This window comes from Oncorhynchus mykiss, chromosome 17 (genome assembly GCF_057628025.1).
Source record: "Oncorhynchus mykiss isolate SJ-2025 chromosome 17, ASM5762802v1, whole genome shotgun sequence".
Classification (NCBI taxonomy): domain Eukaryota; kingdom Metazoa; phylum Chordata; class Actinopteri; order Salmoniformes; family Salmonidae; genus Oncorhynchus; species Oncorhynchus mykiss.
The window spans coordinates 13720946-13746664 of NC_143038.1; the positions used below are offsets into that span (position 1 = coordinate 13720946).

The 25719-nt window shown below is 42.3% G+C and overlaps 2 protein-coding genes and 1 pseudogene across 18 annotated transcripts in view; 1 reads left to right on the top strand and 2 right to left on the bottom strand.

The window, feature by feature from the left end:
• Positions 1-655: 655 nt before the first annotated feature.
• Positions 656-1547, bottom strand: LOC149975739 (prokineticin receptor 1 pseudogene; annotated as a pseudogene).
• Positions 1548-5087: 3540 nt separating this feature from the next.
• On the bottom strand, positions 5088-11515 carry LOC110493740 (U2 small nuclear ribonucleoprotein B''). 2 transcript variants are annotated; one of them, XM_021568190.3, is made up of 7 exons: positions 11415-11515; positions 11044-11138; positions 10692-10864; positions 10311-10445; positions 7001-7039; positions 6054-6142; positions 5088-5489 (listed from the first exon to the last, which is right to left on the bottom strand). In XM_021568190.3, the coding sequence occupies exons 2-7, from the start codon at positions 11105-11107 to the stop codon at positions 5330-5332; spliced, it is 660 nt and encodes a 219-aa protein (XP_021423865.1). In that variant the 5' UTR covers positions 11108-11138; positions 11415-11515; the 3' UTR covers positions 5088-5329. The 2 variants fall into 2 exon arrangements, with proteins under 2 accessions (XP_021423865.1, XP_021423866.1); XM_021568191.3 differs by having other exon boundaries at positions 11395-11465.
• The window catches only part of LOC110493739 (kinesin-like protein KIF16B), a 32664-nt gene continuing 18438 nt past the window's right edge, over positions 11494-25719 (top strand). For 13 of the 16 annotated variants that reach the window (XR_016487757.1, XR_016487754.1, XR_016487756.1 and 10 more), the window contains exons 1-16: positions 11511-11926; positions 13212-13281; positions 13749-13862; positions 15105-15221; positions 17259-17356; positions 17923-18032; positions 19769-19911; positions 20205-20373; positions 20688-20819; positions 22516-22691; positions 23093-23158; positions 23354-23413; positions 23589-23708; positions 23861-23912; positions 24048-24185; positions 24762-24844. Coding sequence is in view for 11 of the 16 variants with exons in the window: in XM_090204863.1 (XP_090060989.1) it covers positions 11880-11926; positions 13212-13281; positions 13749-13862; positions 15105-15221; positions 17259-17356; positions 17923-18032; positions 19769-19911; positions 20205-20373; positions 20688-20819; positions 22516-22691; positions 23093-23158; positions 23354-23413; positions 23589-23708; positions 23861-23912; positions 24048-24185; positions 24762-24844 (1695 nt within the window). In the remaining 5 variants the exon portion in view is untranslated. Of the gene's footprint in view, positions 11927-13211; positions 13282-13748; positions 13863-15104; positions 15222-17258; positions 17357-17922; positions 18033-19768; positions 19912-20204; positions 20374-20687; positions 20820-22515; positions 22692-23092; positions 23159-23353; positions 23414-23588; positions 23709-23860; positions 23913-24047; positions 24186-24761; positions 24845-25719 lie in introns of all 16 variants that reach the window. The other 3 variants (XM_090204868.1, XM_021568189.3, XM_090204862.1) reach the window with 1 other exon arrangement.

Consider the following 25719-nt stretch of genomic DNA (forward strand, 5'->3'; position numbering starts at 1 on the left):
CTCTTGAATAAATACCTGGAAAAATCCTTTCAAAGTCTAATGCCCTCCTCGTGAATGATTCCACATTCTAATTCTAATTCCATTAAACTTTCATGTTTTTTCAAAATGTCCTCCATGATAGCAGTGACAATGTGAGGCGCTGTACTAGTATGAACTAAGTTAACATGGCAGGACAATCAATCAAATTCACAATATTGACATGTGCAATCTCCGTATCGCAGAAAATGCAGTATTTTGAAACGACACTCGGCTGCGTGTAATGTCCGTTTTTATAGTTTACTCGTCACCTCTCTTGGGGCTGCTTCCCACATACAAACCCCCACCGCCTGTCACTCGAGCAGTGCAGTTCTTCCTCCTCACTGTTAGATTCACTCTAAGGTTGCATGCTGTTCTGTTAGGTCAAATGCAGTTAACACATTGTTCCAAACAAGAACAATGCTGCTTTCCACTTTGCTTGTAAATGTAAATTGTATTTATATAATTCACCCAAGTGTTTTGATCTACTGTAGTTCGCAATATTTGGTCAGAAAAATCGCTATTAGATTTTTTGCCTTTATCGTGCAGCCCTACTCTGTGTCAACTGTCTGGACCTCTTGTCCAACGCCAAACCGTTCCCTTGACTCAATCTTATATCTCACCCTTTTGGATCTTAAAGAATGGGAAAATTGTGCAACTTGCCAGAATCCACTTGGCCTACTGGTGGTTCTACCTTTCGATAGAGGCCTGATCCTGAGATGATCGACACTATCTCAGGCGTGTGCACTCTACATCCTCTGTCATGCGTAAAGACGAGGTGTGCTCATCCGCCGTCGTTCCGCTGCACATTTGACAGACTTCCAGAGCAGCCTGGTCACTGTCCGCATGCACTTGGCGTTGTCGCGGACGCTCACGAAACACAGCGTGTTGATGACCCGTTGCTCATGGCGACGCACTCGATAATGTAGAAGGCCACCAGGGAGTTCCTGTTCCTGGAGATCAGTGTGGAATGGAAGTCCCGGCACCAGTGTGAAGACGTAGTACGGCGCCCAGCAGAGCACGTAGGCAGCCAGCACCAGAATCAGCACCACCACCATCCTCTGCGCCTGTGCAGCCGCTTCCAGATCTGCTCTGTCTGGAAGCCAGACACGCTCTTGAACCACAGCTCCCGCAAGAGCCTGGCGTAGCACAAGGCCATGACGGCCACGGGCCCGGCGAACTCCAGGGCGAAGATGAAGTAGGAGTGGTAGTAAAGCTGGTGATCCCACGGGCCAGACCTGGGCGCAGAAGGTCTTGTGGCTCTGACTGGAGATGTGCGGGTATGTGGTCTCAGAAGCAAAGTAGGCAGAGGGGATGGAGATGACGATGGGTACGATCCACACTCCCGGGATCAGGCTGTAGGCCGTCTGGTTCTTCATGCGAGGCTTCATAGGGTGGACGATGGCCATGTACCTGGGAACACAAGGAAAATACAGACAATGCAAAGAAACTAGTTGGAAGGTTTGAGTTATGAGTGTCAAGGTGTTTTATGTCAAGCTTTATATGCCAGGGAGTTGGAAAGACCAAGTGGTCTCTGAGGTTACTGAATGATCTTGGATGTTCTCTGAAAATCTGTCACAATGTAGAACTTGATTGATGGGACTGTTAACTAGGGCAAATTATTTATATCCCAAACCTGAAATGATATTATGGAGCTTACAGTCTCTTGGCTTCCTATCAAACCCTGCACATAGCAATAATTTGGAAATGCTTTAGCATTTTGAGATGATGGGAGATTAAATAGCTATTTTTACATAGTTGGGCATGTCAGCAATGATTAATAGGAGCACGTAGCCTTGTCCAAGTAACTTCCTCCCATTTGATTCTAGAAGGGCAGTGTGATAGGACTAACTAAAAGCAGGTGATGGATTTTCGGTGGGAAACCCATTGGTTTTGTTCAATTGCTCTTACTTCACTGGGAATGTTGTTACCACACAACATGGCTATTTGTCAGTGCTATATATCTTAGTTTATTTTTTTCCCACATTTATTTAACCAGGTAGGCTAGTTGAGAACAAGTTCTCATTTACAACTGCGACCAGGCCAAGATAAAGCAAAGCAGTTCGACACATACAACACATGGAATAAACAAACATTCAGTCAATAACAATAACGAAATAATTACAATTTAGCAATTTAAACACTAGAGTGATAGATGTGCAGAAAATGAATGTGCAAGTAGAGATATTGGGGTGCAAAGGAGCAAAAAGAAAATATAACAGTATGGGGATGAGGTAGTTGGATGGGCTATTTACAGATGGGCTATGTACAGGTGCAGTGATCTGTGAGCTGCTCTGACAGCTGGTGCTTAAAGTTAGTGAGGGAGAAATGAGTCTCAAGCTTCAGGGATTTGCGCAATTCGCTCCAGTCATTGAACTGGAAGAAAAGGCGGCCAAAGGAGCAATTGGCTTTGGGGGTGACCAGTGAAATATGCCTGCTGGAGCGCGTGCTACAGGTGGGTGCTGCTATGGTGACCAGCAAGTTGAGATAGTGGGGGACTTTACCTAGCAGGGTCTTATAGATGACCTGGAGCCAGTGGATTTGGCGGCGAGTATGAAGCGAGGGCCAGCCAACAAGAGCGTACAGGTTGCAGTGGTGGGTCGTATATGGGGCTTTGGTGAAATAACAGATGGCACTGTGATAGACTGCATCCAATTGATTGAGTAGGGTATTGGAGGCTATTTTGTAAATGACATCGCCGAAGTCGAGGATCGGTAGGATGGTCAGTTTTACAAGGGTATGCTTGGCAGCATGAGCGATGACAGGGTCTTGATCTAGTGGTCCTCCGTCCACACCTTGATTGACCTGGCTGTGTGGTACAGAGCATTGTCCTGCTGGAAAAACCAATCCTCAGAGTTGGGGTTCATTGTCAGAAGAGAAGGAAGGAAGTTTTCTTCCAGGACAACCTTGTACGTGGCTTGATTCATGCGTCCTTCACAAAGACAAATCTGCCCGATTCCAGCCTTGCTGAAACACTCTCAGATCATCACCAAACCTCCACCAACTTTCACAGTATGTGCGAGACAGTGGCTTGCAGGCCTCTCCAGGTCTCGCACACGACAACAGTCCCCGGATCCACAACCTCATCAGAATATATAGATTCTATAGATGTTATAGGTATAGAGGGTTAGATAATATACACTGAGGTTACAAAACATTAGGAACTCTTTACTCTTCCATGATATAGACTGACCAGGTGAGAGCTATGATCCCTTATTAATTTCAATCCACTTCAATCAGTGTAGATGAAGGGGGGGATTTTTAAGCCTTGAGACATGAATTGTGTATGTGTGCAATTCAGAATGTGAATGGGAAAGTACACCGGCCCACCGGTTTGAGTGTGCCAAGAACTGCAACACTGCTGGGTTTTTAACGCTCACCAGTTTCTCGTGTGTATCAAGAATGGTCCACCACCCATAGGTATTCCAGCCAACTGTGGGAAGCATTGGAGTCAACATGGACACCTTGTAGAGTCCATGCCCTTGAGGGCAAAAGGGCGTTCAGCTCAATATTAGTTGAGGTATTCCTAATGCTCCTCACACTCAGTGTAGGTATGTGTGGGAGGAAATCCAGAGTCCCTTAGTGGGGACCCAAACAATCGGTCAGTGACTGCACCCTATCCTGACCTGCACTTTGAGCCAACACATGTTTGTGTGGTACCTGCCTAGTAAAATTAAGTTTAAATTACCCTGACAGTAAAACATTGGGACATGTGTAGAGGACTAGCTTTGTGGAAATGGCTCTCTTTGATGCCAGTCTGTGCTAATATAGAGCAGAATATAGTACTACAGCTCAAGCAGACCAGTTAGAAGTGGAGCAGATCAATATCCAGACACAAGTCCTAAATGGCACACTATTACCCAAAAAGTGCACTACTTTTGACTGGCGCCCTTTGGGAATAGGGTGCCATTTGGGACGCACACATACAGTATCTTATCTTAAACCAGTTGGACCATTTACCAGAAACCCCCCCCCCCCCAATGGAAAATGTGTCCTATCTTCACGAGGCACTTTATCACAGCGTGCGATAGTCAAAAGCAGTGAACATCTGGACTCGTCGTGACGCCATCACATTTGAGATATCTTTGGGAGATAAATCGGTTTCTCATTTGACCCTTCTCTCTCCATTGCTCCAGGGAACATATACAACTTCATGACGAAGGTATAATTGTTCATTTGGAAATTGCTGAACCCATTGTCTGCACAAGCTTTCACCAGACATCTGATGAACACGTTGTGCTGACTATATATTCGTAGACAATATTATTGATGTGCCTGTCAGTTGAGATGCTGAAGTATTACAAAGGCAGGCAGACAGTGCTAGATCCAAATAGATTGAACAGTCTGAATGAATGGTAGTGAATTTACTATTGTTGGGAATGCTGATCCAAGAGCTTTGCATTAACCTCCAATTCAAATTTAGAAAGTCAACCCAGCCACTTTTAAGTATTGTTTTGGGCTAATGACTGCAGGAGAGCCCAGATGCTAAACCCAACAGAACTGGCTAGATGGGTTTCTGAAGTTTAAATTGAGCTGTAATAACTGTATTCAGGTCAATCTGACCATAAGTCATATAACCTATGTGCCGATGCTGGCACTAAGATCACACTCAATGAGATGTGTACGGCCATAAGCAAACAAGAAAACGCCCATCCAGAGGCAGCGCTCCTAGTGGCTTTAATGCAGGGAAACTTAAATCTGTCTTACCTCATTTCTACCAGCATGTTAAATGTGCAACCGGGGGGGGGGGGGTTCAACCACCTTTACTCCAGACACAGAGACGCGTACAAAGCTCTCCCTTGCTGAAGCAGATTTGGCAAATCGGACCATTTTTTTTTTATACATGTGACTGGGATGGGAACTATAACAATTTGCCCACTTGATCACTGGACCAATGATTAGCATCCCCAATGTGAATTTCACATTTATGTTCAGAGAGTAAGGATATCATGGCACTACATTTTTACATGTTATTCGGCTTGAATCTACAATCACCAGCTGTCCTTTTGGGGCCTTCGGGACCAGGGCTATAAATTCAGAACATGTCAGAGGAAGCATCTGAGGCACCACAGTTACACAAAAGTCCTTTATTACTGTGCCATATAAAATAGAGACGATGTTTCGAGGATTCTCTTCACACTCCACCTCACAGCGACGGCACAGAAATCAGTAAAAAAAAAAAACTAGGAAAACTCCTGGGAGATTCCACAGTCGATGCATAAAAACAAAGGGGGGGAAAAAAATCAGGGGGTCCAACCAATCTCTAACCCAGAGTCCAATATGTGTCCCCTGTCCAGTGACGTCATCGCGGGAACTACTTCTTGGCATAAGTGATCTTCATGGCGCATTGGGCCGTAATCCGGAAGCCCTGCAGTGCGTCTTTGGCCACTCCCGCCTGGCCCTCGCTCTCAAACTCTACAAAGGAGATGTCGTGTTTGCCAGGGACGAGTCGCACCTCTTTGAAACCAGGGAATCTACGAGGAGAAAAAAAAGAGAAATCACAGGTGTATTGAGAGAAAGGAAATGTTCAGAAATCACAAATGTAATGGGATAGAGCTGACGTGATCTCCCTTTTCACACATGGCATTTCTATTTGAATGTTCTATAGTTTTGCACACTCTTGAACAGAGCCCCAGTTACCATGCTGCAAATATATAATATATCAAAAGGCTTCACCACCTGGCAATGGTGAAGTCTTTAATGTGAATGATATAAAGCAGAGGTTCTTAAACGTTTTCAGCTCGCGACCCAAAATGAGAAATTGACCGCCCTCCTGTGACCCAAATCGTCCTCCAACGACCCAAATGAAGAAGAAACCGTGTGTGATTATACATGTATTCTCATAACACGCAACCCACTTCTCTCACGTGCCCAGGGCTCCTCCCCATAGTTCAAGAAACCCTGCTATAAAGCTACTACTGTATATTTCACAAGTTCATGAGCCAGACTCAATAACAATTGCTGCCGAAGTTGAATGAATGCAAATCGGGCATCTAGGCTAGTTTACTCATTTGACAACAAGATCATTCAATACTCACTGATTGAACAGCATGGAGAGCATCATTTCATTAGTTTCCTCTGGCAGGTTATTAAGGAATAAAATGTAGTTGGGTGGATTGTCTGGAACCTAAAAAGACAAAAGAAATCAGTCTAATTGTCACATGAAACCGGCCCATAAAACTTTTTTTTTTTTACAGCTTAGTCAATAAGCGGACCAGACTATCTGTAGCACTCCAACCGTTAATCCAAAACAGGGCGCATCAAACAGTAAAATGTTCCTAAAGTAGTGAGAGTAGAGATTTTTGCAAGAATACAAGGCATGGCAACATTGTGCTTATTAAAGAGTCCATCAGCACTAGTGATTTAGTCACTCACAAGGGGCTGAGTAAACACAACCCCATAGACATCTCAATGGAGTTGAGTTGTGATGAGTGTCGGCGTAGTGTTCCCCCTATTCCAGTCGGTATCAGCCGATACTTTAAAATGCGTACCTTGTACCCATGTTTCTCCTGTGTAACTATGTTCTATTCTCTGGGTGCTGCAATCCGTCATTTTTGGGGAAACAGCATTATTTTACGCAACCTCCGCCAAGGGGGCTGTTGTTTGTTAACGGAGAAGGTGCAGCCACGTCATTGCTCAGCTGATTCATTTGGGGGGGGGGGGGGGGGGGGGGGCAGGAGATGCAAACACGTGGTAGTGCATGTTTGAAGTCACCAACTTCATATTCTATTGGAAAACAGTGGGTTACACAGAGCAATTTGCTTTTTAATTTTTTTTAAAATCATAAACTACAGGTGGCAGCACCCAAAGAAAAGAACACAGGTACAAGGTACAAATATTGACTGATAACGACTTGATGTAGTCGGAGGTACACTCACAACGCCACTGAGATGTATATGATGCGGAGTTTACTCAGCAAAAGGGAAATGAACAAGTTCACTTAACATTTTAGGTTATTATACTTGATAGGGCTAGAAAGGCTTACCTGCATGGTCGTTGGAGCGTTGTTTGTGCTGGCTGATCCCTGTTAATATAAAAGATAAACAAGTTATGAAAATCGCGTTGGAGTAAAATGACTGACTACATTCAAAAGCATACAGGATGGCATATAGGCTCTGGTCAAAAATATTGACTATAATATATAGTATAGGGAATTGGATGCCATTTGGGAAGCATTCATACAGCCTATGTGCCAGTGCAGGCGCTAAGACCGCACTCAATGAGCTGAAACGGCTACAAGCAAACAGGAAAACGCTCATCCAGAGGCGGTGCTCCTAGTGACCGGGGACTTTAATGAGGGGAAACTAAAATCCATTTTAACTTATTTCTCCCAGCATGTCTTAAATGTACAACCAGGGAAAAGAATTACAACTCTAGACCACCTTTTGGTGGTCACCCTCCATTTTGAAAATCTGACCATAATTCTATCCTCCTGATTCATGCTTTCAAGCAAATACTCATGCAAGAAGAACCAGTAACCAGTTTTGCTAGCAGACTGGAATATGTTCCGGGATTCTTGGTATTGATGGTATTGAGGAGTACACCACACCAGTCACTGGCTTCATCAATAAGTGCATTGATGACGTCATCCCCACAGTGACTGTGGCGTATACCCCAACAAGAAGCCATGGATTACAGGCAAGAGCCGCACTGAGATAAAGAGTAGAGCTGCTGCTTTCAAGGAGCGGGACTCTAACCCAGAAGCTTATAAGAAATCCCACTATGCCCTCCGACGAACCATCAAATAGGCAAAGTGTCAAAACAGGACTAAGATTGGATCATACTACACTGGCTCTGACTCTCGTTGGATGTGGCAGGGCTTGCAAACTATTAAGGGAAGCACAGCCGAGAGGTGCCCAGTGATACGAGCCTACCAGACGAGCTAAATTACTTCTATGCTCGCTTCGAGGCAAGCAACACTGAAACATGCATGAGAGCATCAGCTGTTCCGGACAACTGTGTGATCACACTCTCCGTAGCCGATGTGAGTAAGAACTTTAAACAGGTCAACATTCACAAGGCTGCAGAGCCAGATGGATTACCAGGATGTGTACTCTGAGCATGCGCTGACCAACTGGCAAGTGTCTTCACTGACATTTAACCTGTGAGTTTGTAATACCAACATGTTTCAAGCAGACCACCATAGTCCCTGTGCCTAAGAACACTAAGGTAACCTGCCTAAATGACTATCGACCCGTAGCACTCACGTCTGTAACCATGAAGTACTTTGAAAGGCTGGTCATGGCTCACATCAACACCATTATCCCAGAAACCCTAGAACCACTCCAATTTGCATACCACCCTAGCAGATCCACATGATGCAATCTCTATTGCACTCCACACTGCCATTTCCCACCAGGACAAAGGGAACACCTATGTGAGAATGCTATTCATTGACTACAGCTCAGCGTTCAACACCACAGTGCCCTCAGAAGCTCATCACTAAGCTAAGGACCATTGGACTAAACACCTCCCTCTGCAACTGGATCCTGGACTTCATGACGGGCCGCCCCTGGGCGGTAAGGGTCGGTAACAACACATCCGCCACGCTGATCCTCAACACTGGGGGCCCCCCCAGGGGAGCGTGCTCAGTCCCCTCCTATAATCCCTGTTCACCCATGGCCAGGCACGACTCCAACAGTGACAACAGTGGTAGGCCCGATCACCGATAATGGTGAGACAGCCTATAGGGAGGAGGTTAGACACCTGGCAGTGTGGTGCCAGGATAATAACCTCTCCTTAAAAGTGATCAAGACAAAGTAGATGATTGTGGACTACAGGAAAAGGAGGACGAGCACACCCCCATTCTCATTGACAGAGCTGTAGTGAAGCAGGTTGAGACCTTCAAGTTCCTTGGTGTCCACATCACCAACAAACTATCATGGTCCAAACACACCAAGACAGTCGTAAAAAGGGCACAACAAAGCCTATTCCCCCTCAGGAGACTGAAATTTGGCATGGGTCCTCCGATCCTCAAAAGGTTCCACAGCTGCACCGTTGAGGACATCCTAACTGGTTGCATCACTACCTGGTATGGCAACTGCTCGGCCTCCGACCGCAGGGCACTACAGAGGGTGGTGCGTACGGCCCAGTGCATCACTGGGGCCAAGCTTCCTGCCATCCAGGACCTTTATACCAGGCAGTCAGAGGAAGGCCCTAAAAATTGTCAAAGACTCCAGCCACCTTAGTCATAGACTGTTCTCTCTGCTACCACACGGCAAGCGGTACCGGAACGCCAAGTCTAGGTCCAAAAGGCTTCTTAACAGCTTCTACCCCCAAGCCATAAGACTCTTGAACAGCTAATCAAATGGCTCCCCAGACTATTTGCATTGCCCCCCTCCCCCTTTTACACTGCTGCTACTCTCTGTTTATTATCTATGCATAGTCATTTTACCTCTACGTTACCTCAATTACCTAAACTAACCAGTGCCCTCACACATAGACTCTGTACCGGTACCCCCTGTATATAGCCTCGCCACTTATTTTACTGCTGCTCTTGAATTATTCGTTACTTTTCTTTTTCACTTAAAACTTATTTTTCTTAAAACTGCATTTCTGGTTAAGGGCTTGTAGTAAGTTAGCATTTCACCTGTTGTATTCGGCGCATGTGACTACCGTAAATTCCGGACTATAAGCCGCTACTTTATTCCCACGCTTTGAACCTCGTGGTTTATACAATGACGCGGCTAATTTATGGATCTTTCCCGCTTTCACAAGATTCATGCCGCCAAAAAACTGAGCACCGTCACATAATGTGACGTAAATCGAGCGCGCTCAAACTTCCCATCATTCTGATTACGGTAGTCATTTTGTCACCCTCATCATGGCAAAGACACGAAGAAATGCATATGATGCAGCTTTCAAGTTGAAGGCGATCAATCTGGCTGTTGGAAAAGGAAATAGAGCTACTGACAGCGTGGAGCATTGTCAAAATTCACTATCATCAACGCGTTTCGAAAGGCTGGACTGCTGCGTGTTGAAGAGGGCAGCGATCCAACATCGGATGAAGCAATTCAACTCCGACACCGAAGGAGATGACTTCAGTGGTTTCAGTGCACAGGAGGAGGAAGATAGTGACCAATGACTTTCTTGGTAGGCTACTGTTTCGTTTAAAGGCTGTGTAAAGTTCATTTGTTTCAATGTACCGGTAGGCACCTGCGGCTTATAGACATGTGCGGCGTATTTATGTACAAAATACATATTTTTTTATAATTCAGTGGGTGCGGTTTATATTCAGGTGCGCTTAATAGTCCAGCAATTACGTAACATTTGAACATTTGATATACTAGTCTCACCAGTGCTGGTTTCTTGGCCACATTGGCCACTTGATCTTGAGCCTTCTTCTTCCTGTCCTTCTTCTTGTCCTTGTCCCCAAATGTGCCTCTGATTTTGGAGATCACCTCTGAGTCTGTCTTCGCATACTGAATGCGCTGAAAATAAGAGATAAGTACAATCAGATGTATGCCAAGCACAGACCTGGGTCATATTCACTAGAAACCAAATGGTAGAAAACAGACCGAAAAGCAGAGAAAGTGTCTGAAACTCCCATTTTCATTGCAAAATGTTTTGCTGCTACTGTGCAATAAGTTTTGTTCATATACGGTAATGAATACCAACCACCCTGTACTACTGCCATTTGTGAAAATGACATACACAACTACTAAGTAATAACTTACCATGGGCTTATTGTAGAAAGGGAATCCTTGAAGTTGACGCAGTGCGTTCGTAGCTGATGCAAGCTCTTTGAACACCACAAATGCCTGCCCTCTCATCTTCATGGTTTTCATGGCAACAATGTCCATGACTTGCCCAAACTGCGAGAACAGGGCATAGAGTGACCGCTTCAGTTCTAGAAGGCAACAACAACAAATGTTACTTCACTGTTGTTACTTATAGACCATCGACACAGACAAATAAATCTATGTAAACTTACTACAGCTCCAGTACAAGAGGATAAATTGCTATCTAGCTCTGAAGGAACGCTGTAGCTAACTACATGATCTTGGAACGATGCACTGTGATTCTTACCATCCTTCTTGATCTTATCATTTACATTATTGATGTAAATGGTGTGGTTTGGTCGAATATCCATGATTAACAACTGTCCCCTAGCGCTCTTCCACCTGGAACAACAAAACAAAAACATCGCCACATTAGCTGGGTACTTTAGCTTGCTAACTAGCTGTAGCTACTACTGGCTAGCAGGTACAGTAAATTAAGTGGTAAGGCACGCTAACTAGCATTAGCTAGCTAGTTAACAGTTCTAATAAGCTTCATCAACTCGAACTGATAGCTGGTGCTACTGACCAGACAAATGTACAGATTAAACAGATCAACATTTTTATGTGTGCAAACAAAACTAATTGCAGATAAACTGACTTGAAACTGTTAGAGCTCACCTCTCTCAACACACTTTCCAGAAAACACAGGAAGTAAATTTGTGCGCGCTGCTTCCTGGTTCTTCTTCGGTTAATCAATAGTTCTCTACCGCCATCGTCTGTACAGGAGTGTAACTATTTTCCCCACGAATGTATTTTGTCCTCTCCGACTACTCGTATCAGCCTTGTGATTTACTAACGGATGACACAGTGAATTTTGTTATTTTTCTGTGGCGGTAATGATAGCAGGCTAATATAAAGTGCACGCTCAAGTGTCAGGAGGGAGCACAAGTAGCTAGCGCTCTTCTTTTGAAAGTAACCTTGGCTCTGTGTGCAACCGGTCGGGAGGTACAGAGGGAACTGGACACATACTCAAGACACAGAAACGCGCTTGCCACATTTATTTGTACTTAACACGATTGGGTTGTGCCTTTCCAGGACAACTGGATCTAGTAACAGGTGAAGCAGACAGAAAGGGGATGTGCAATGGCATCGGTGCGGGTGGCTGTCCGGCTCAGGCCTATGAACAGACGGTAAGTAAAGCAGAAAACATGCTAAACATGCTGCTATTGTTGTTACTAATGGCTATATTGTTTCATTTTAAGAGAGGCGCTCGGCTGGACACTGGTTCACTGTGATACATTGTAACCAGTTCTGACTTCTAACAGTTTAATGCACTCTAATTTGACTGGCATCATATGACTGGCCATGTTGCAGGAACACTGCTTAATATATGTGTCATAACAAACACTGACGTTGCTACAAGTGTCTCTACCAAAATGTAAAGGGTTACAGCATTTGGGATGTAAATGCCAACCGCACTCAAAGGAACACGAGCCCACCACACACCCTCTTGCTAAACCACCAATAAGAACGCCTGGATGTTGGCACACAAACATTATTTTAGGTAGCAGACAGCTGGCAAGTTGACGGGTGAACAAGTTTAACCAACAAAACAAACACGAAGAGTAGGAACTAGAGCTACCATGGCTGTGCTGTGTCTGGTATTGGGAGTTAGTATTGGCAGCCACCCAGGGATTATGGGACGCCTTAATACATTTCTGACAAACTATTTCCAACAGTAAATAGGATACATACATAGCTGCATGACAGAAGACAACCACCCTGCCACTTACTCTACACACCTATGTTAAATGTGGGTGTGTGAAATATGATGCACAGATGCCAAATAAGTAAGATGCACTATGCACCTGTAAAAAAACAAGGAAGGATTCTGAAGGAAGTAACCTTTCACACATTTTTTTGACCAAGCAGCCCAGAGTATAACCTGATCCAGTTGGCATCGTGTTGATGGTAATCTGTTCGTACGGTTTTATTTAATTCCAGTATGTCTTACTGGAAAGGCCACTAATAATTCAAGCTTGAACTGAATACTTCCACAGAGTGACTAGGAAGAGTCGTACCAAGAAACATTTCCTCCAGACTTCTAGTGATCAATTAAGCAAATAAGAACTGAGAGGATTCAGTTGGGGGCATTCTTCCAGGTCCCAGACGGCCCCATCTTAGAGAGAATGTAGTCTTCTACAAAGATAACGATGCCCAACATAATAGATGAATTAGTCACAGTAAATTTGTTTACTATGTTGTCTTTTGTTGCTAATGTAACGGGTACCTTTCTTGTTGGTCCAATTTGTGAATCACAAAGTACTGCAATGTGGTACAACCTGAAAGTAATACTTTTCTTACTCTGATGCTCCTCCATTGGTTCACTGTCTCTGTTGCATCATGGTTTGGCCCAGAAAGGGAAAGCTTAATTATTTGGAAGTATTAACCTGTTTTATGTTTTTATTTTTACAGGGAGAAGGATTTGACTGCCAAGAACATAATTGAAATAAAAGGGGACAAGACCACCATTACAAACTTGAGGGTAATTTTAAGTTTTAAACAGCCTTTCTACAATAATAGCTAGGCCTGTATTTCTTTCTGTTTGGCAGATGTTTAGCATAAAGTGTTATTGAATATAATTTTTTTAATACTAGTTCTATTTCATCAGTTTATTTTAAATGATTTGGTCTTAACATATGATCAGTGAACATGCCTCGTGTTCGGGGCTCCTGAGTGTCACAGCGGTCTAAGGCACTACGTCTCAGTGCTAGTGGCGTCACTACAGACCCTGGTTCGATTCCAGACTGTATCACAACCGGCTGTGATTGGGAGTCCCAAATGGTGGCGCACAATTGCCCGAGCGTTGTCCGGATTAGGGTTTGGACGGGGTAGGCCGTCATTGTAAATAAGAATTTGTTTTTAATTGACTAAATAAAGGTTAAATAAATGCAATTGCACTCCGCTTTGTGTTTACAGTATATTTCAGCCTATTTTGTTGTATTTCATTAGATACCAGATGGCATTTCCGGCGATTCGATGAGGGAGAGAAAAAAAAACTTCACCTATGACTTCTCCTATGATTCCGCCGACAGTAAAAGCAACACTTTTGTCTCTCAAGAAAAGGTAAATGTCATATTTCGGTCGGAAAATGTGATCTGGACTAACACTTTCTGTTTGTTTTTTTTCCCTCCCTGTTGTTGTCCAAATCCGATTATAGTCAAAGCAGCTTACATTTGCCTCTGTTCAGGGGTCATTACATTTTATTTTTTTTTACTTGTAGGACATTTTTGTTATGGATGGAAGTTTGAGTCACAGCAGTTTGCTAATGTTCTGTTAGTCTACATGTTGACTCACAAGCTTCAGACATAAGATATGACTTACAGTTGTGCAACTTTTTATTTTATTTTTATCATAATATTTCATCATACAGGGGTCAAAGTAGATTTAATTTCTGGTTCTGTACCTTCTCACATGCGCACATTTTGTTTTTGGAGGCCTAAACAGAATGACTTAAGATCTCTGTGGGCCAATTGGTAAAGACCTGTTGTTTCATTTGAATGTATTTATTTTTAACGTGGCATTAAGATAACCAGTCATTATGTTTTCATCTGATTATCAAACAATTGGATGACAACGCTCTTGTAAGCCTGGTTACCTGCGCACGTTCCGCTACTCTAAAATAATTCCTGAATGTATACTGTGCACCCGCCATTAGAATAATGGAAAGAGACATCTGTAACAAAACAACACCATGAATGACATTCAGTGATCATTTTTGGTCAGGCTTACACTTGTAGCCTGAATTGCTGCGTCTGTCCACGTGCATCTCGGTCACAGCCACTCTTCTGTCTTTGCAAAATGTGTTATTGCCCAACTGCATTGCATTTTAGAACGTATTCCACACGTTTTCAAGTCCATTTGCTATTTTTTCAGGTGGGTGACAATGCGGTAATGATACAGTTTTCTTGGAATCTTTGTTTTAATTATTGTGAAAGGTTCATGTTCAACTGGCTTACTTTCACCCTTGGCATAATGTCAGTGCAGTATCAACAGTAACACAGCCAATGAGTTAACTCTTATAAATATGTTAACATTTTGCATGCTTAAATTCCATATTTTTGAGTTTGTGCTGTATTGGCTAGTTTCTTTCTTTCACTGACTGCTTAAAGTGAGATCTGTTTTAGCTAGTTAGATCTGGGGCCTGTTCAGGTTGCCGCAACTTTACAGACCATTCAGATCTAAATGTACTGTTTGGAACAAATGAGTCCCTGTCATTGTGAGTCATATCAGCTACATTCCAATTTGCCAACGCTCTGAACATTTCACCTTTTTGAACAAGGCCATGTTTGCCCTCTTCCTTTGTAGGTGTTCAAAGACCTGGGCTCAGATGTCCTCAAGGCTGCGTTCCAAGGCTATAACGCCTGCATCTTCGCCTACGGCCAGACTGGCTCGGGGAAGTCCTACACCATGATGGGAAATCCAGTGAGACGAACATTCCCTTTCTTGGCCTGTGGTCATAAAACATATCGGAGTAGGAGTGCTGATCTCGGATCAGGTCCCCCTTGTCTATATAATCTTATTCATAATTATCTAAAAAAGCACTCCTACTCTGAGACGCTTTATGAATACAGGTCCTGGATTCCCAAATCAAATACTGGGCTGTGTTCAGCAGGGCACAACGTTGTGGAATGTTTAAATATACAGTACCAGTCAAAAAACCAGTCACTACTCATTCCAGTTTATTTTTTTGTGACTATTTTCTACATTGTAGAATAATGGTGAAGACATCAACTATGAAATAACACCTATGGAATCATGTAGTAACCAAAAAAAGTGTTAAACAAATCAAAATAGATTTTATATTTGAGATTCTTCAAAGTAGCCGCCCTTGGCCTTGATGACAGCTTTGCACACTCTTGGCATTCTTTCAACCAGCTTCATAAGGTAGTCAGTCACCTGGGATGCATTTCAATTAATAGGTGTACCTTCTTAAAAGTTCATTTGTTTGAGCCAATCAGTTGTGTTGTGACAAGGTAGGGGTGGAATACAGAGGAGCCCTATTTGGTAAAATACTAAGTCCATATTATGGCAAGAACAGCTCAAATGAGCAAAGAGAAACAACAGTCCATCATTACTTTATGACCCAAAGGTCAGTCCATATGGAACATTTCAAGAACTTTGAAGGTTTCTTCAAGTGCAGTTGCAAAATCCATTAACAACTATGATGAAACTGTCTCTCATGTGGACCGCCACAGGAAAGGAATACCCAGATCTGCTGCAGAGGATAAGTTCATTAGAGTTAACTGCACCTCAGATTGCAGCCCAAATAAATGCTTTGGAGTTCAAGTAGCAGACACATCTCAACATCAACTGTTCAGAGGACACTGCGTGAATCAGGCCTTCATGGTTGAATTGCTGCGAAGAAACCACTACTAAAGGACACCAATAAGAAGAAGAGACTTGCTTGGGCCAAGAAACACGAGCAATTGACATTAGACTGGTGGAAATCTGTCCTTTGGTCTGATAAGTCCAAATTTGCGATTTTTGGTTCCAACCGCTGTGTCTTTGTGAGACGCAGAGTAGGTGAACTGATGATCTCCGCATGTGTATTTCCCACTGTGAAGCATGGTGCTGGTGACACTGTCAGTGATTTATTTAGAATTCAAGACACACTTAACCAGCATGGCTACCACAGCATTCTGCAACAATGCGCCATCCTATCTGGTTTGCGCTTAGACCCACTATCATTTGTTTTTCAACAGGATAATGACCCAAAGCACACGTCCAGGCTGTGTAAGGGCTATTTGACCAAGAAGGAGAGTGGTGAATCAGATGACCTGACCTCCACAATCACCCACTTCAACCCAACTGAGATGGTTTGGGATGAGTTGGACTGCAGAGGGAAGGAAAAGCAGTCAACAAGTGCTCAGCATATGTGGGAACTCCTCCAAGACTGTTGGAAAAGCATGTAGAAAATAGGAAAAATAAAGAAAATACCTTGAATGAGTAGGTGTGTCCAAACTTTTGACTGGTACTGCATAATGTACAACAATCATGCCTCTGACTTGGAGATAAGGAATCGGGTCTACTTTGTTTATGACATTTCTGGAACTTTCCACAACATTTGCTTACTCAACTGGGCTGTTTTTGTTATCAGACTATTGGGACTTCAATCAGTCGTGGAGACCCTAAGCAAATATCACAGTAACGAACGAAGGCTCCGACAGTCCAGTTTTGCTTTCACAAGTCTAGGTGAAAGTGATTAGGGGAAAGTACAAAGTTCATAGTGTCAGTTTTCTCTGTGGACTCTGTTTTGGAGAAAGACTAAAGCCAAATGTGACATATTTAGAGTCTTCCTGTAATGAGTAATGGATTATTTTAAAGAACTGTCCTGTAACATATCAACATGTTTTCTCAGTCCAGTAGACCCTGTTCAGTAGTCGATCGTTGTCAGACTTATCGTGAACTTAACTTCTGTGTTTGATTAAGCGTTTGCTCTATGGATTTATTTTTCATCAGGGAGATGCTGGTCTCATTCCACGGATATGTGAGGGTCTGTTCAGCCGGATTGCTGGGATGACTCGTTGGGATGAGGCCTCCTTCCGCACCGAGGTCAGGTAAGAAAACTGTGTCCGTTGTTATTCCCTGGAATTTTTGGAAGAATTAATTAAGAAGCTTAAAGGAATAATCCACTCAAACAATATTTTGGTATTTGTTGCATTAATCCACTGTTGATACTGTCCCAAAATGTTGAACATGTCAGCAATAAAGATTTCAAGATGATATAACTTTCAAAACACGTTGTCACAGCTTGTGTGACGTGTTTTGCATCATATGATGTGAAACTCGTCATACACTGGCTGTATTTCTACCTGTTTGAACGGCAATAGGTCCAATACACATGAAAACATTAAATGACCCCGGGAATTGATAGAACATCGTTCAGAGATGCACAAAAACTATATAACATTCAAAATGGGTGGATCTTTCCTTTTCAATGGTGGCTCAGTGAACACTTTTTAAATATATTAAAAAGGGATTGCACATGATCAATAGACGTTCCAGCAATTTGTACCTCATCCAAGAGATGACAAAAAGGGTCCCTTTAATAATAATAATTGGTAGATGTCATCAGGCTAAACTTGACCTCTGAATGACCTCTTTATCCTCTCATTGTCATCAGCTACCTGGAGATCTACAATGAACGTGTCAGGGACCTGCTCAGGAGGAAGTCTACCGAAACCTACAACCTGAGGGTGAGGGAGCACCCAAAAGATGGACCCTACGTGGAAGGTAAGACATTATAATTTTTGGATCATAATCAATATGGACATAAGGGACCTAATTTGGTCTTCCATACTGTATTTTCTCCATTCATTCTAAGACTGATCCCACACCTGTCTGTAAGGCAGAATGATGCTCCCAAACTAATTATAACAGTGGATATCTCTGTATATGAACTCCCTGTGTTAATCCAATCTGACCCCAGACCTGTCTCAGCTAGAACGATGGCTCCCAAACTCATTAAAACTAGAGGTCGACCGATTAGGATTTTTCAACGCCGATACCAGTTATTGGAGGACCAAAAAAAACCTATACAGATTAATTGCACAATTTGATTTATTATTATTTTTATTTTTTGTTTATAATAATAATTATGTTATAACAATTACAACCATACTGAATTAACACTTTTTAATTTTAACTTAATATATACATAAAATCTCAAATAAATAATGAAACATGCTCAATTTGGTTTAAATAATGCAAAAACAGTGTTGGAGAAGAAAGTAAAAGTGCAATATGTGCCATGTAAAAAAAGCTGATGTTTATGTTCCTTTCTCAGAACATGAAAGCTGGTGGTTCAATATTCTCAGTTCTTCAATATTCGCAGTTAAGAAGTTTTAGGTTGTAGTTATTATAGGAATTATGACGCACCGACTAGTTCTCTCTATACCATTTGTATTTCATATACCTTTGACTATTGGATGTTCTAAAACGCACTTTAATCTCAGGAGTTGATAGGCTTGAAGTCATAAACAGCGCTGTGCTTCAAGCATTGCTAAGAGCTGCTAGCAAACGCAGTAAAGTTTGAATGAATGCTTACGAGCTTGCTGCTGCCTACCACCGCTGTCAGACTGCTCAGTCAAGTATAAAATCAGACTTAATTATAATATAATAAACACAGAAATACGAGCCTTTGGTCATTAATATGGTAAAATCCGTAAATTATCATTTCAAAAACAAAACGTTTATTCTTTCAGTGAAATACACAACCGTTCCGTATTTTATCGAACGGGTGGCAACACTAAGTCTAAATATTGCTGTTACATTGCACAACCTTCAATGTTATGTCATAATTATGTAAAATTCAGGCAAATTAGTTCGCAATGAGCTAGGCAGCCCAAACTGATGCGTATACCCTGACACTGCGATGAACGCAATAGAAGTGACACAATTTCCCTAGTTAATGTTGCCTGCTAACATGAATTTATTTAACTAAATATGTAGGTTTAAAAAAATACTTCTATGTATTGATTTTAAGAAAGGCATTGATGTTTATGGTTAGGTACATTCGTGCAACGATTGTGCTTTTTTTGCGAATGCGTTTTTGATAAATCATCACCCGTTTGGCGAAGTAGGCTGTGATCCGATGATAAATTAACAGGCAACGCATTGATTATATACAATGCAGGACAAGGTAGTTAACTACACATGGTTGATGATATTACTAGGTTAACTAGTGATTGTGTGAAGATTGATTGTTTTTTATAAGATAAGTTTAATGCTAGCTAGCAACTTACCTTGGCTCCATGCTGTACTTGCGTAACAGGTGGTCAACCTTCCATGCAGTTTCCTTGTGGAATGCAATTTAATTGTCCGTAATCTGTGTCCAAAATGGAGTTTACCAATTTGTTATGAAATCGGCCCTAATTAATCGGCCATGCCATCGGTCGAGCTCTAATTAAAACAGTGGATGTCTGTCTCTCCATATTATGAACTAATGTGTTAATCCAATCTGACCCCAGACCTATCCAAGCACTTGGTGCAGAACTATCATGACGTGGAGGAGCTGATGGAGGCGGGCAACATCAACCGCACCACAGCCGCCACGGGCATGAACGACACCAGCAGCCGCTCGCACGCCATCTTCACCATCAACTTCACCCAGGTGGGCCTCTAGGCGAGCTAATGCTACCGCTACTCCAGGAATTCTCAACTCCAGTGCACAAGGGCCGCAGAGTAGTTGTCCTTGTTTGTTAGTTAGGGACTGATTCAGTTGCCAAGTGAGTGGACTCCTAGCCAATCAATGCCATTAAAGGGGTTGCCACTAATAGCATCTGTGTGAGGCACTTAACCATTCTAGGAAAAATAGATCGCACCCACAGTTTAAGTGCAACATTTCGACTCAAAGGTCTTCATCAGACTTCAAGTTTTTTTACACGTTTTCTCCTTCCTCTCCAGGCTAAGTTTGACGCGGAGATGCCCTGCGAGACAATCAGTCAAATCCACCTGGTGGACTTGGCGGGCAGCGAGAGAGCGGACGCCACCTGTGCCACGGGAGTCCGGCTCAAGGAGGGCGGCAACATCAACAAGTCACTGGTCACTCTGGGCAACGTCATCTCCGCTCTAGGTGGGTAACTGTTATACCAACTGTAATATCAATGAGACAGCAGATACGAGGACATATTCATTAAAGTCGTATAATAATATATTTTTTGTATGGAATAAAAACCCTCATCTGGCAACATCTGCCAATGTCTTACTTCTACTGAGTATGCAGAGTTGTGAGTTTTCTTCTCTCTGTTGATTTACCTATTGATCAGACCTGGATTCAAATACAATTTGAAATCTATCAAATACTTTGAGTGTTTGCTCTAGCCTGCCTGAAGTGCCAATTATTTTTCTTATTGGTTGATCTGAAATCTTTTCCTTGTCTTGGTCCAGCGGACCTGAGCCAGGACAGAGTGAACACCAACTTGAAGAAGAAGCAGGTGTTTGTGCCTTACAGAGACTCTGTGCTAACGTGGCTCCTCAAAGACAGCCTGGGAGGCAACTCTAAGACCATTATGATCGCTAGTGAGTCCTTAATAATGCAAAATGTTTTGCATTTAATCAAATGTTTCCAATCCTCCCCTTGAAAAGCCCCAAATACACCGGACTCGGAACCCTGGTTTTTACCTGTCCACTTCAGTATATAAGGGGAATCCTGGATTCTCATGAATATATCTCTAGATTAGATCCTGAGCCAGCCATGCTTCTTACTGGGATAAAACAACGGCATTGCTGCGGATCTGACTTTTCTGGGCCCTTCTTCCCGACAGCTAAAGGTCCCGAAGCTTCTGCAAATGTGCGCGATTCTCTGCTTTACTCATAGAGAACAGGCTATTTATTAAACGAATGGTGCTCGTTTAATAAAGTTGGATCAAAGCTTAATCAATGTCTGCAAGATATCATCTAATATGATAGTATAACTTTACTTTTAAGACAACAAAAAAAACTTAGGAGATTTTAGCATGATTGTGCAAAATATAATTTTTTTCTCATGTGGCCAAAACAGCCTGTTCCACTAGGCAAAATATGTGCTTTGATTTAAACTAAACACAGGTAGACTATCCTATAGTTTAAGACCATCTGCTCAAAAATGTGCACATTTGCTATTTAACTGCAAGACCAGAGTAAGCACATTTGATATTTAATGCCACAGTTTTTGTGACAAAACTATCCGTGAGTTGGAAATGTATTGAACTTTTAGATTTTTATTCAGTGCATGAAAACTTAAGCGAAAAAGTGAATTTTGTGTGCACTACGTCAGCATGCACTGACTTTTATTGTCATGTGTCAGTGTGCAGCGGTAGGATGGAGTCAGGCGCAGGACACAGAACTGAGTAAAAGACGTACTTTACTTGAAAAGAAACAACCAACAATTCCACGCAGGGAAACACACCAGCTCACAGAAGTAAAACACCAAACAAAGAACAATCACACACAAAACCATGTGGGAACCAGAGGGTTAAATAGGGAATAAATTATAACTAAATGGGAAGCAGGTGTGTACAATCAAAATGAGACAAATGGAAAACGAAAAGTAGATCGGTGGCAGCTAGAACGCCGCCTGAACAAGGAGAGGCACCAACTTCGGCGGAAGTCGTGACATTTATCTGCAAGAAGTTTGTTTGGTGGAAACACACCCCTGGTGTAAAACTTCTCATATTTTGTTTGAGGATTTTAGAATATTCTCATTAAAATATTTTTCCAATTGGATGGAAACTTTGCTACAGTCAACATGTTTTTACATGTCATTGTACATTTTAGCTGTATTTTGGATGTTTTCAGGGTATTTTCAACACACTAAAATCACACAAAGTTAACTGATTTAACTCTGGCAGTCCTATCATGCGCAGAATGTGATTAGGCTCTTCAGCTCAGGGGGGGCGGGATGGGGAGGTTACCTCGAGATCTGCAGTCTTTGCCAAAAAACATTAGGGACCCCAATATTTTTACAATTTTATCACAGCAGGAAGCATGAATGTGCTTTGCAGACATTTCTGGGTTCCTAGTCCAGTGTACTTGGTGCTAGAATTTGAGAACATGGCTTTCTAAACACTTGTTAAGGCTGACCTTTATGTATAAGACGCTTAAGTGTGGCGAGTGGCCATAAACTAAATACCTGTGATATGTTTGCAGTCAAAAATACAGCATTAGAACACGGCAAATGTAAAAGTGTTTTGTAGTACGACAGGTTTCAAAGATGTTTTGCTCTTGTTTGCTGCAGCCATTTCACCTGCTGACGTCAACTACGGCGAGACGCTGAGCACTCTGCGCTACGCCAACCGCGCCAAGAATATCATCAACAAGCCCACTATCAACGAGGACTTCAACGTCAAGCTCATCCGAGAGCTCAGGGCTGAAATCGCCCGGCTGAAGGCCCTTTTGGTCCAGGGAAATCAGGTGGGGGATTTGTCACACTGATCTAAATTGTTTTTTGTGTGTGTGTGTGCTCAACTATCCTGTCCACTACAACATTTTCTCTGGCCCTTCAAGTGTATTTATTTCATAAACAAAACAGCTCTTCAATACACTGCCTTACAAATTATGTAAAAAACTGTTATTGTACACAAATGGGTATAGCAAACATTTATTTTGTTAATTTATGGGCACATTTTTATAATGCATAACTAGAACATTATGTGTTATTGAAATGTAACATGTCCACCTTTCCAGCTACTGGCCTATGACCTTGTTGTTGTGTTTTAAATGTCCCATCTAATCTAACTAGATCGCACTGACTTAGAGTATTGAGGTGTGATTCAATAATGTGTTGATTGTTGGCTGGTTTTCATCCTTTTCAGATTGCACTTCTGGATTCACCCACTGCTCTGAGTATGGAGGAGAAACTACACCAGAATGAAGCCAGAGTAAGGCCATGTGGATTGTTCCTTTTTAGAGTAAAAAATAAACCTGATTACCCGAAATAAGCTATCGACACTTTGCAAGTGCGGTGTGTTATTCCTCAAATCAATAAACGAACAGGTCAACCATTTTCAGCAAGTTAGTGATGTGATCTCATCTTTGAAATTCAATACAATTTTTTTGTGCTATTTCTGTCATAGGTGTTGGAGTTAACCAAGGAGTGGACTAACAAGTGGAATGAAACTCAGAATATTCTCAAGGTGAGTGGGTATATATTTGTATAAAATGTCTAATTCAATTTAGCTCACAGAATCACTCTGGTTATATACCTTTTTTTATTATAGTCAGCTGTGAAATTTAATTGACTAAGTCAGAAACCTCAATGAATTCCTAATGATTGACAATATCTGTCCTCCATTGATCTCGTATTTACAGGAAGAAACCCTTGCCCTGAGGAAAGAGGGAATCGGTGTCGTCCTCGATTCGGAGTTGCCTCATCTAATTGGTATCGACGACGACCTCCTAAGTACTGGCATCATCCTCTACCATCTAAAGGTCAGTCACAGTTGATTTGATTATTTTTAGTTATTTTTACAATTAGTTTTTTTTTCTCTCAGATTGATTCACAAGTTAATATGTCCTCCTATTAAACTTAAATATAATTTACATGGACTTGATATACTGTATCGCTTTCATTTTTGTCCCAGGAGGGCAGGACATATGTTGGTCGAGACGATGCGTCGACTGTTCAGGACATTGGTGAGTGGCCTCTGTTACATACTCTATCCGCTGTCATACTTTGCTACAAATCGGGACAAAGAAACAATTCATAATGGTAATATATGTGTGCACACACACACACTGTCTTTCCCTCTCATCCTCTCTTCTCTGTAGTTCTCCATGGGCTGGACCTGGAGAGTGAACACTGCATGTTTGCGAACCAGACTGGCACCGTCACCCTGGTTCCACTCAATGGGGCCCAGTGCTCTGTGAATGGAGTGCAAGTGACAGAAGCCTCCCCACTAAACCAAGGTATGCGCTTTTGGTCGCACATTATTTGGATTGTCTGGATTTTCCATCTGTAGATGCTACTCCAATATTATTTTAGAGCATTTGGCAGTACGTCTAACCGGCCTCATATCCCCAGACCACGTGTATGGTCTCGTGTGGGCGAGCGGTTTGCTGATGTCAATGTTGTGAACAGAGTGCCCCATGGTGGGGATATGGTATGGACAACAAACACAATTGCATTTTATTGACGGCAATTTTAATGTACAGCGATACCGTGACGAGATCCTGAGGCCTGTTGTCGTGCCATTCATCTGCCGCCATCACCTCGTTTCAGCATGATAATGTCACAAGGATCTGTACACAATTCCTGGAAGCTGAAAATGACCCAGTTCCCGCATACTCACCAGACATGTCACAGATTGAGCATGTTTGGGATGCTCTGGATCGACGTGTACGACAGTGTGTTCCCGGCAGCCAACACAATGATTGTTCTGTGAATGTCCAATCCCACATTTACTAATCTCTAGTCATTTTAGAAGTATTTTTTTCTCCCTTATTACCTTTATTCAATGTTTATTGTTCTATTGTGTTTGATAGGTGCTGTTGTCCTACTGGGGAGAACCAACATGTTCCGTTTCAACCACCCTAAAGAGGCAGCTAAACTAAGGGAAAAGAGGAAGGTAACACCAAAGGCACTTTCTCTCAAAGGCCTTTTAAAGAAGCTTATTAGTTGCGGTATTATTCAGTTGTTATAATATTATTATTATTATTATGTGGATGATCTATGCTCCCCAAGGGTTTAAATCAAGTAAGCCATGACTAGAGGTCGACCGATTAATCGGAATGGCCGATTTACTTCGGGGCCGATTTCAAGTTTTCATAACAATCGGTAATCTGCATTTTTGGACACCGATCATGGCCGATTTACATTGCACTCCACAACTAGACTGTGTGGCAGGCTGACTACCTGTTATGCGAGTGCAGCAAGGAGCCAAGGTAAGGTTCTAGCTAGCATTAAACATATATTTTATAAAAAATAATAAATCTTAACATAATCAGTAGTTAACTACACATGGTTGATTATATTACTAGTTTATCTAGCTTGTCCTGCATTGCATATAACCTGTTCATTTATCATTGAATCACAGCCTACTTCGCCAAACGGGTGATTTAACAAGCGCATTTGTAAAAAAAAGCACTGTCGTTGCACCAATGTGTGCCTAACCATAAACGTCAACGCCTTCTTAAAATCAATACACAAGTATATATTTTTAAACCTGCATATTTTAGTTAATATTGCCTGCTAACATGGATTTCTTTTTAAGTAGGTAAATTGTGTCACTTCTCTTGCGTTCTATGCAACAGAGTCAGGATATATGCAGCAGTTTGGGCCGCCTGGACTATTTCTTCCTAACAAAGACCGCCAAACGGGGGATGATTTAGCAAAAGCGCATTTGTGAAAAAGCACAATCGTTGCAGAAATGTACCTAACCATAAACATCAATGCCTTTCTTAAAATCAATACACAGAAGTATATTTTTTAAACCTGCATATT